The sequence below is a fragment of the Schistosoma mansoni genome, chromosome 2, assembly GCF_000237925.1.
Source record: "Schistosoma mansoni strain Puerto Rico chromosome 2, complete genome".
Lineage (NCBI taxonomy): Eukaryota > Metazoa > Platyhelminthes > Trematoda > Strigeidida > Schistosomatidae > Schistosoma > Schistosoma mansoni.
Window position 1 is genome coordinate 515,982 of NC_031496.1, and position 12,573 is coordinate 528,554.

Sequence of the window (12,573 nt, forward strand, 5' to 3'; positions counted from 1 at the left end):
ATGAGAATACTTACCTCTTCCTCTGGTGTACTTATATCTACAAACTGTCCAACTACATAAAGTTTCTGATGAGATTCTTTTGAAAATCTTATTTTCAAATCACAACTACGTGGATCTTGTCCTTCATCATCTACTTCATTCGTTTGATCTGGTGATGTTGTTGGAACTATTAATGAATCACTTGTCGATACACCATTCATAGTTTTATCTCCTTGATTCACATACTGACTCATAATTTCTGATTTACTTCGAGTCTTTCGTAGCTCAATAGAACCAGTTGTTGGTACATGAATTAAAGGATCATCATGACTAAGTAATTTTAAACCTAATGTAGACCATGTTTCATCTTGTGGACCTAAATTCATTGTAGCTAAACGTTTTCTAACTGGAGTAGATAATCGAATTCCAAATTCAGAGTTTATTAAAAATTGCCAAACCTGCAAGATGATAAAAATAATAATGATATGAAATAGTAAACGATCAGCGGAGTGATAATGAAATTTCAAATCTTGGGGGATAGTTAGAAACTTTTGTTATATATTTTATACTACTTATGAGTAGTTCAAAACCATCACTGCCAGAAAAGTAATCACAGAAGGAGGATTCCTACAGATATATTATTTATTTATAAAAGCCATATTGTTGTCTGCCAAAATATCATTTATTCAGTTAATTAGGTAATTAATATCTCGACCATTGCCTCCACCTTGACGTGGTGGTCAGGCTTGCCTATCATGATGAACCAATCGAGCTATACTGGCTGGAAAAATCGTTCCTCAACTTCCTACCATGCCAGACAGGTCGGTTGAAGAGCGGTAAGACTAAACATAGCAAACCCAAGGTCCGAAGGTGAAGTCGTACTGCTGACTGTACAGAGGTGTGACAGCAGTAAGGTGTTTCCTTCAGACAACCAGCATAACAGCAATTCTGCCTTCTCACAAGCAGGGGTGGGGTTAGAAAAGGTCGACCCTAAAAATGCACTACTCGCTTTAACCCACGGATATCTGTCTCCGGCGGTAAGGTCCGAACAAGTACGGAGCTAACACAAAAACTACACACAATAAGGTCGTGTGTGACCGATCTCAAGTAGTTGTCCCTTGGGCACAGCGGTCACGCTCTCAGGTCATCAAGACCACTTCTAACCCTTCCATGGTGTGGGCAACCGAGAAGTGATAAATGCCCTCATACCTCTAACAGCACTCAAGATCACTGAGGTAATCATCATTATTTTTGTGTGACTGCAACTTTACTCGTTGGATTATGGGTGAACGCTGGTGGGTAAACTTTATATAAAGCGAAATAGTTACCTACATATCCCTGGTTTAAAAATAGTTTACACTCCTCCAGTTATTATCATTCCGTATCACTAGCTGTCCTAAGTCTGCTTTGTAGAAAGACATCTTACTACACTGACAAGAGTTTCGCATGAGTGACATATTTTACGGTCATCAATTTAAATAAAAAGAGAATTATGGGATGATGAGAAAGATTTGCATCTTAGCTGCCGTTTGTGCTATTGAGTTCTGTAAATCAAATGGTTTATTAAAGAATCTTTAACTTTTGATCTTGATGACAACACTACCAGTATCTACTTCACTTAAAAGTAATAATCAAGTAGATGATGATGATGTTATCCAGAACGATATTGAAAGCTCCTTAAATGTGTCAAGCCCAGAAATGCTCTGGTACGGACGAGAGTGGGTAGAGTCTGCTCTCCCCCTTCAAATGTTCCCACACGGCCACGCATATACAGCCTCTACCAGGGAAGTCCTACTCACTGTCTTCTTGTGGCATTACTATTGTTTACGAAATTGAGAGGACGAAATATGAATGTCAGACTCTTTAAACGGGTTGGTGGACACGGAAAGTCCACCTAGGAGAGTTGGAAAACCCTGATTCCAAACCAATGATTCACATGGACTCCAGTATTCTGAGGGAACAAATGGTCTATGAATCAGTCGTTGGTCACTGGCTACCATGAAACTGCATCTCCTCACGATGCTCCACTACCTTGTGGATCAGATCTTTAGGTCAAAGATTCCGGGTGTGGCCCCCCTAAGAAAACCATGTTCTTCAGTTATGGCACCCGGCTAGTATCACAGACCTCACACAAATCAAATGAGATTTGTGTGGCGCATATATATCTGGTGCTTCCTTGTACCAATATTTATGTGTTTAAATAAATAAAAATGTGTCATCTATCTCAGGGAACTCAACAATACTATAATAATTTATGTAGATATTCATTATATATTTCTTAACTAGACTTTTAAGTAGCATAGCTTACTGGTTAAATAACACTATGTAATGTCTAACTTTGATCAATGAATATGACAAGACATCGGCTACTGCCGGTCCCAAGCCCGGATAAAGGAGGAGGTTTGGGCATGGGTTTAGTGACCCCATAGAAAACCAACTCGCTAGAAAAACGCTAACCAGACAGAGGACAGAGGGCTAAGTTACTGGTTTCACCACATAAGAATGCATACTTGTAAAGATGCCACAAGTATATGATGTTTGACAACACCTTAAACAGTAAAACCTTCTATAACCGAAACGTGCCCAACCAGTGAAATCAGAAGCGTAAAGGTTCGAAGATATATTCGATAGGCTATCGGTATATCGAGAAGTGACCAACCTAAGCTAACTAACGGTTGTAAGAGAAGTTGAGCATAGCCTACCAATCGTGATATGATGTGGATGTGTGACCAAGCGCCTTCATCTAGGTGAGTCCGTTAAAACTAATGTGGTCAGCATACAATGTCGAAAACTTACAGCTATTCAATTTAGGGGATTTATTTACCGCTACAAATAAAACTAACATACATATCTGTTAACAGATTTGTTATAAACACAATGTATAAACTCACTTGGTATTGTTTGTTTGAATCTTCCCATTGATGTTTAGGACTGAAATTGATTAGTCTCATATTGCCATATGTTCATACTATACGTATTGCCTCGATATAGCCTAAGTTCACAAGCATTATAAACAAAGATGGATATTGGCTAGCAGTGGAATCCAGGACACGCGTTTCGCGATGGCTTTTAAAGCCAAAGGCACTAGGTTTGAGTCTCAAAGTGAACATCAACTCTGAAATGCAAGTACATCTACCTGACGAGTCCCAAAATAGGACGAAACGCACATTGTCCTGAATTCCACTGCAACCCACTATCCATCTTTGCTGATAACAATGTACAAACTTTCAATATTCTTTTCGAGAAATGACATCGGTCACAACCAGTAAAACAATATAATTTGGAACCTTTCATTAGTACCATGTCAAAGTCATAAAGGAATCCTTTGAAAATCAATCAGATCATACATTGAACATATTAATGTCTTACCAAGAAATATGAAGTATTCTCATCAGAATCCGCAGGTGCTCCATATACTTCTAATGCATATTCACCACCTGTTGGTAAATATGCTGTCAATATTATCATATGTATACGTGATCCATGAATAGTTTGTATACCAAAACTTAAACTTCCCGGTGGTACTGCTTCAATATTACGTAATAGTATACAATCAGTAAGCATTGATGTTTCATGAATCGATGATTTTAAACGTGCAGTCAAACGTGGTAGCTTGCTTTGCTTAAGACAATGAACAAGAGGGGGGGAAAGATTAAAGAAAGATATGAATAGATATATCATTGAATTCAATTGGTATGGTTTGTTTAAATCTTCCTATTGATGTTTAGGACTGCAATGGATCAATCTCTTATTGGCATATGATGACATGTTACCAATCATAATGGAATGTTGGATGGATACTGTTACAGAGCTCCACGCTAGGACAATATAGCTATCTAGTGTTCTCTGATATTCAACAGCTGTTTAATTAAACTCATTCGATGATATATACTACAAAACTAAACCACATCTTTCCTTATACTTATAAGAAAGGTATAATTTATCGGAAAACTGAATAAATAAACTACTGAGGACGAAACAGACGTCCAGTGCCTCCAGGTTTTCCATGATGGCCTAGCTTCAATTTAGGCGGGACTATGATTTATGGAGCCTAAGTGACCTTGAGAAATATTAGCCAATCAGGTGACAGCTAGTATAGAGTAAAAATATATCGTACGACACCAAAGAATGAGAGTGGGTACACTTCTTTTATATGGACCAAAAACTTGTCAACGTTAGAAAAAGGTTCAAAGGTTCCGGAATCGTAATGTATAAGGTAGAGGAACTCATCCATATGGCTCCATAATAGTTGGTCTCTGGAGCCATGATAAGGTCACAAAAACCCTCTCAGCCTCGACCACATAACTTTATTATTGTTTGTGTGTACTCCGGTTGTGTAAGTTTATCATTTTTATTATGGATATGTCCCCATAATACTCATACCACTGAACAGCCGAAGTTTCAGTAACATCTGTGAATATAGCAGCCAATGTTACTGGTGCTTTTATCATACAGTTCTTGGCAATTATTATAATATGCGTCGGTCTCAATCTGGATCGAGCGATAAGGGTTCGTATTCTAGCAAACGTCTTCCTTCAATATATATTACATCGAAGGACAATATCACGGTAGTCTGCACAAAGTCTACAAGTCATTTAATTACCACAATCACAAATAAAAGAACTTCTTAATGGTCTCATTTATTGTTGCCCCTTAATTGTCAAGTTTTCTCTAAAATCCTCTGTGAATCGTGACCTTGAAATCCCTCAAACGCTTCTGATTGGTTTGTCCATAAATTATAGTCTCGCCTCAATTGACTCATGATTTCAACTATAAAATAAACTACTACGCTCGTATGATTTTGAGATAGTGGAGAAGATTTGTAGCTTAAGTGGATGATTTTGATATAGGTTTGTTCTCTGAGCTGGATGGTTTGATCGTGAAGGTTTCATCGTCCTTCTGAACAACATCGTCAGCACAAACGTCGGGTGGAAATTCAAACACTTCACTTCTACCCGACGTTTGTGCTGATGATGTTCATTCAGAAGGACGATGAAAGCTCCACGACCAAACCATTCATCCAGCTCAGAGAACATACCTACATCGAAATAAACTATTACTACTACTAACAACAACAACAGTAATAATAATGACTTACTGGATTTTTAGTAGTAAATTTAATTTCTAATAAACCTGTATGACAATTTAATTGAGTTTCTAAATCTTCTGGTACAGTAATAAGATCTAATTCTTTAGCTTTTTCAGCTGGACCGTAATGTCCTTGTGATGTTGGAGGAAATGGTAGAATAGAAAGGGCTGATATTGAAGTATCATGATTATTATTAGTAGTAACAGTAGTAGTAGGAGTAGTAGCATTCATAACACCAGAGTCTGTTTGTTGTAAATCGGTACTCATTTTTGATTCTACACGATATTCACATATATCTGCAAATAGCTAATGTTTAAAAGAATCAATCAATCAAGGGATATAAATGGTAAGAACTTATAATAAATATATAATGGACGAACTATTTTAGTCATAATCATGTACTTACTAGTAACTCCGCCTGTAGCTCCTCCGGGGGTTACTGCCGGTTCCAAGCCCGGGTAAAGGAGGAAGGTTGGGTATGGGGTTAGCGACCCCATCCCGTAGAAAACCAACTCGCGAAAAAAAACGCTAACCAGAAAAAAACTATTCAAGTAATGTACTTACTAGTGACTAGCCCTCAAAGGCCCTGGTACGGTCGAGGGTGTAGAGAGTCCGCTCTCCCTTGTGAAATACTCTCACATGGTTATGAGTAAACAGCTACTGTCAGGGAAGTCCTATTCACCGTGTTCTAGCGGTAGGGGTGTTGTTTACGAAATTGAGAGGATGAAAAGTGAATGTTTGGCGCTTTAACATGGTTGATGGATATAGAGGATTCACCTAGAGAGGGGAAGAAAATCCTCATTCCGAAACAGTGATGTACATGGGCTTTAGAATCCTGAAGGAACAAATAGTTCATGAACCAATCGTTGGTCACCGGCTAACATGTGAGTGCATCTCCTTACGATGCTCCACTGTCTTGTGGATCAGACCTCTAGGTTGAAGGCTCCGGGTGTGCTCCACTAAGAAAATCACCTGTTTCGGTTTTGGAACCCGGACATTGTTCCAGTTCTCATACAAATCAAGTGACTTGTGTGGGGCATATGTATTTGGTTCCCCTTTGTACCAATATTCATGTGTTTAAATAAATAAATAGATAAGCCCTTGATGTAAATTAACATCACACACTTGCTAATTCCCTAAACTGGCAGAGTAGGGACACCATTTCTACACTTGTACAACATATGCAACTTAAAACAACTATTTGCAAGTCAACATCAAAGTCACAATCTTCAATACGAACGTCAAGACAGTCCTACTGTGCGGAGCTGAAATGTGGAGAACTACTGTAACCATCATCAAAAACCTACAAGTATTTATAAATAATTGTCTACACAAGATACTCAATACCCGTTGACTGAATACTATCAGCACCAGCGTACTCTAGTATAGGACAAACCAGCTTCCAACTGAAGGGGAAAAGACACTGGAAGTGGATAGGACACACATTGAGGAAATCATCAAACTGCATCACGAGGCAAGCCCCAACTTTGTATCCTGAAGAGAAACGGAAATCAGGAACTCCGAAAAACACGCTGCGTCAGTGATTAGTATCAGACAAGAATAAGATGAATAACACCTAGAAAGAACTGGAAAGGAGTGCCGAGAAACGAGTTGGGAGAAGAATGCTGGTTGGCGGCCTATGATCCTCCACGAGGAGGAACAGGCGTAAGTAAGTAAAATATATTTGATTTTTGATAAATAACAAACAAATATAACCTCCTATTCATAATTTTTTTAGCTTACCTTTTCACCAATACGTTGTGCATACAAAGTAAGTTTATAACCTCCAGGTTTTGGAAAACGAAAATGAAATGTAACAGTTGCATCACGTTTTGATAATTCATGTAATCCAAATTGACTTAGATTTGGTAACTTTATCGAGATGAAAGAAGAGAAAAAAGCCAAAAGAGTTTTTAAAAAGAAGAAATGGATACGAACATAAACAACAGTTTGAAATGAATCTAGTCAGGCCCTCAAATGCCCTGGTACAGCGAGAGTGGGGAGAGTCCCTTATCCCTCTCCAAATGCTCTCACATGGCCACGCATATACAGCCTCTACCAGGGAAGTCCTACTCACTGTCTTCTTGTGGCATTACTATTGTTTACGAAATTGAGAGGACGAAATACGAATGTCAGACTCTTTAAACGGGTTGGTGGACACGGAAAGTCCACCTAGGAGAGTTGGAAAACCCTGATTCCAAACCAATGATTCACATGGACTCCAGTATTCTGAGGGAACAAATGGTCTATGAATCAGTCGTTGGTCACTGGCTACCATGAAACTGCATCTCCTCACGATGCTCCACTACCTTGTGGATCAGATCTTTAGGTCGAAGGCTCCGGGTGTTGTCCCTTAAGAAAACCACCTGTTTCGGTCAGGGCACCTGGACAGTATCATAGCCCTCACACAAATCGAATGCGATTTGTGCGGTGTAAATATATCTGGTACTTCCTTGTACCAATATTTATGTGCTTGAATAAATCAATCAATCAATCAATCAAGAAGCATTCTCTTATTCAACAAAAGAATAAATCTATATTCTTACATCTAAATTATCATCCTTTCCTTCATATTTTAAATTAAATGTAAATTTCAATGTATCGGTCAAAGTTTTTGGCATAGATAATTTTATAACAAGTTTATTTGGTGCAAGTATAACACAATCTTGATGTGATAATAATCCAAGACCATGACGAAAGAATGCTGGTTTCAATAGAACACTGTTTTCAAATTGCTAAAATAAAAAAACAAAACAAAACACAAAACATTTTATGTTTTTGGATATAACCTACTTTTAAAAGATTTCAGTAGTTTAAAAAGAAATGAAAAAATATTATTACAAATTGGTGAGTGTCGAATTGTGTAATATGAAGAATCAGAAGAAGGGTTTTGTGGATATTTTAGTAATTTTATATAGTTGAGATCATGATTCAATTGAAGCTAGACCACCATCGAAAACCTGGAATCACTGGACGGCCGCTTCGTCCGTTGGATGCTGGCTCAGTGGTCTATTGGTTGAGTGCTTCGGCTCGAGACTGGTAGGTCCTGGGTTCGAATCTCGAGAGGCGGGATCGTGGACGCGCACCGTTGAGGAGTCCCACAAAATATAATATATAATATATATGTAATATGTATATAATATGAAGAATGTTTATCAGAAACATATATTATGTATTCAGGGAATATAGTTCAAACGATATCATAGCTGACCAAACTGTTGAGATATTCGTTGATGAATTTATTGACTATTCGACTGAACCAAGGTCAAGTTTGTTAAGTATAGACAACCTTATTCGTTGGACACGTTGAATGACGTCTAAGAATCAATCATAATAGCCCAAGTGAGTGAATCCTTTATCTTAGAATACCTAAACTCTTTATTTCCTCAAATTCATTTCTTCCTCAGTTGTACTCTCTACTTCTAATCAATTCTACTACTAATTATAGTATCATTCCTCCGCTATTCAAGAATTTATCTTGATAATTTCACTAGATGTGGTATGACACCTGCAAAAGAAAGTGGCTATTACGACTCAGTAGATAAGTGGATAACCTGATGGCATATGAAGCGAACGTTTCTGGGTTCAAGTCTCAAAGTGAACATCAACTCTAAGACACAGGTACATCCAACTGACGAGTCCCAAATACGACGAAACGCGCGTCCTGAATTCTATTGCTGTATACTATCCACCTTTGCTTATAATGCATGTGAATTTAGGTAATATCTATGCAATCCTCACAGTATGCACATATGCTAATAAGTGACTGTTCAATCGTAGCCCTAGACATAAATAAGAAGAAATAAGTAAACAATACCAAATAAATTTAATATGAAATTAATTGGATAACTCATCACTCTGCATAATAGGCCAATATTACCAGGATAGGTTTAGAGGTGAGAACAAACTGTTTTTTAAATACATAAAGAGGGGTTTGAATTTTCGTATGGCTAAGGCTTTAATAAACCTTAGTATACTCTCTTTGTACAACATCACAAAAGTCATGTTAAGATCAATCTTATGACCTATTTTAACTATATGTTTGATAATAGGGGACGATGGGTTACTATCCTCTATTCTTATTAGGTCATTTGATTTGATTTGTTCCTGTAACCATTTAGGTACATGTTTATACACCCTAATTTTCAGATCACGTTTACTCCTCTTTATGTATATGTGACCACACACACACACACACACATTTAAATTGGTAAACACAGTTGGATGTGACGCAAACGTTTTTATGTCTTCTAGGTATTCGATGAATTCGTTGATAATGATCTTTGCTTCATAATACATCTAGCTAATGATAAAAGGTTATTTGAATCACGCCTAAATACTATGGTGATGTAGACAGGCTTTTATCTGCCAAGACTATAGTGGGTCTCTCTATACCATGAATTTTTCAACTATTTATGAACTTATAAGGATAGCCATTTTCCATTAATGTTTTGTTCAGTAATCTAACATTGATGATGATATAGTTGAAATCATGAGTCAATTGAAGCTAAACTACCATGGAAAACCTGAAAGCACTGGATGGCAGTTTCGTCCGAGAATGGGATTCCAAAGCAGTGGGCATCCATGATCCTACCTCTGGAGATTCGAAAGCAGGACCTATCAGCCTCGTGCGCAAGCGCTTATCCACTAGACAGCTGAGTCGGCCGACATCCAACGGTGTTAGTGTCTAACTTCAACCAATCCACGAACTTGAGCAACCGTTCACCATTGTCTTCAGTGAGTTGATATCTCACAACAGACCTGGTTAAACTCCACTGGTCAAGGTTTCTCACTAGAATTCCAGGAAATACCCCTTGAAACTAGTTACTAGTGAGCATATGTTGATTAATTTAAGAAAGGGTTTTTTATTCCCTACATTCAAGATGATTTTGTTCTAATCTTGAAGGATACAAGTTAAACGGCTTAACAATTGGACTAGAATTAATCGTGAAATAAACACAAATAGTACAACCATGACAAAAACTCTTAATGATCAAGGTGGACGGTTGTTCAAATCCGTGAATTGCTTGAAGTTAGACGTTAACACCGTTGAATGCCGGTCGGCTTAGTGGTTTAAAGGTAAAGTGCTCGCGCGCAAGACTGATAGGTCTTGGGTTCGAATCTCTCAGGGTGGGACCGTGGGTGCGCACTGCTGAGGAGTTCCATACTAGGAAAAAACGGCTGTCCAGTGCTCCCAGATTTCCTATGGTGGTCTAGCTTCATTTTAACTGATGATTTCAACTGTAGAATTACTAAAATCTCCACAAAACCCCCTTCTGATATTGATGATGATGTTAGACTCTTCAGCAATAAATATTCTTAACAGGTATATATGTGATCAGTTTGTTCGAAATGTGCTGCGGTAATATATCATCACATAGTTCTGATAATCTTTGTCTTCTTATTACACTATCGAAATTTCCAATAAACTTTGTTAACGAAAGATGGATAGTGGCTAGCAGTGGAATCCAGGACGAACGATTCGACACTGCTAGACACTATCCATCTTTGCTTATCATGCTTGTGAATCAAGGCTATATCGAGGCAATACGCACAGTATGCATATATGCTCAATAAGAGACTGACCAATAGCAGTCTTAAATATCAACGGGAAGATTCAAGTAAACAACACCAAGTGAATTCAAACTTCACCACATTGCACAAGCAAGTGACCATCAGGACTTAGTAACTGAGTGGATAACGTGATAGCGTTTGAAGCGAACAGTACTAAGTTCGAGTCCAAGAGTGAACATCAACAACTCTGAGATGTAGTTACATCCAGCTGACGAGTCCCAAATAGGACGAAACGCTTGTTCTGGACTCCACTGCTAGTCACTATCCATCATTGCTTATAATGCTTGTGAAATAAGGCTATATCGAGTCAATCCACACAGTATACACATATGGCCAATAAGAGACTGATCAATTACAGTCCTAAACATCAATAGGGAAGATTCAAACAAATAATTCTATGTGAAGTCAAACTATGTTGACATTTACATTCTCTACCCTACACAAAGAAACATGCACGCAACACGACAAGGAGTTTTACATTTTTAAACTTTTGTTTTTCATCTTTTTCCTTTCTTTCTCTCTCCCAAATTTACGTCACAAAGGGATGGAAGATTTTTTTTAAAAAAACACAAAAAAAATGTTTGTATCCAACACATGATTCTTTCCTTTCATCATATTCCCTTTATTTGTGTAGGTTTGTTTACGAAAAGATATCGTATCAAATATTTTTAGGAGTTGAATGGATGAATCAAATAAAGTTAGACCACTATGGTTGTTTCGCCCTAGTATGAGACTCTTCCGAAATGTGTATTCAACGATCTCGAACACGGGATTTAAAACTAGAACTCTCGGTCTCATACGTGAAACCTTAACCTCTAGACCAATGAGCAGGTATCCAACGGTGTTAATGTCTACTTTGGATCGATCGATGAACAGCTGTGCAAACATTCATCTGTTGTCTGAGGTAGTTAACTGTCTCTACCCGACACGGTTTAGACTCCACTGATCATGACTTCTAACTAGAACTCCAAGAAATACAATTTGAAGTCAATCATCAATGAGCATATAATGATTATCATCAGAATGTGGTTTCCAGAGATTGTAGTAATTTTAATAATTGAATTCCTTTCGCCTGCAGGATCGTGGACACACCCTATTCACTTGTCCTACATCCGGATGAAACAGTACAGTGCCTACTTTAAACATTTACTAGAACGCTTTTGATTTGTTTCAAATTAAAATGTTTAAAACAAATTTAATAGTTGAATTCATGAGTCGATTAAATCTAGACCACCACTGGAAATCTAGAAGCATTGGACTGGCATTTCATCTTAGTATGGGACTCTACAGTAGTGAGCATCTACGACCATGCGCGTGAACGCTTAAACTCTAGAGGGCTGTCCAGTGATTATATAATAAATAAAATGTGCTTAATAATGAAATTCAGGATGTATTTTTCTTCCTACCTAACTGCGTCACAAGGCAAAGCCCTCACATGGAATCCTCAAGGTCAAAGAAGAAGAGGATGACCAAAGAACACATTATGACGAGAAATAGAGACAGACATGAGAAGAAGGAACAAAAATCACATAGAACTAGAAAGGAAGGTCCAGGACAGAGTGAGTTGAAGAATTCTAGTCGGCAGCCTATGCTCCAATGAGAGTAGCAGGTGAAAGTATGTTAGTAAGTAATGTTTCTTCCTATTTGGCACTTATCGATTAGATATATCTAGATCCTTGTGTTTATATTCACCCAAATCTTTATCAATCATAGTTCACATATGTGTATCTTGGGTAGATTTTGATCAAACAAGAATGAAAAGAAAACAAGAAGCAACAGAATCATTCAAACGGTTACATGATAGTTTAAGTGCTCTTGTGGTGTGGTCTACTTATATCCACATAAGTAGTATATGATGAGCATCAGGCAGAAGATCGATAAGGAAAGAACAAGAATGAAGCGCGATCGATATAAAAATGTATGAACAATGA

At 37.8% G+C, this 12,573-nt stretch overlaps 1 protein-coding gene across 1 annotated transcript in view; it reads right to left on the minus strand.

Annotated features, from left to right (window-relative positions):
• Positions 1-12,573, minus strand: part of Smp_139810 (putative ubiquitin-protein ligase BRE1) — a gene marked incomplete at both ends in the record, with an annotated part of 102,191 nt that overhangs the window by 56,521 nt on the left and 33,097 nt on the right. The window contains 4 exons of the mRNA XM_018795245.1: positions 15-437; positions 3,349-3,600; positions 5,078-5,374; positions 6,812-6,940. Of these exons, the coding sequence (XP_018649577.1) occupies positions 15-437; positions 3,349-3,600; positions 5,078-5,374; positions 6,812-6,940 (1,101 nt within the window). The remainder of the gene's footprint in view (positions 1-14; positions 438-3,348; positions 3,601-5,077; positions 5,375-6,811; positions 6,941-12,573) is intronic.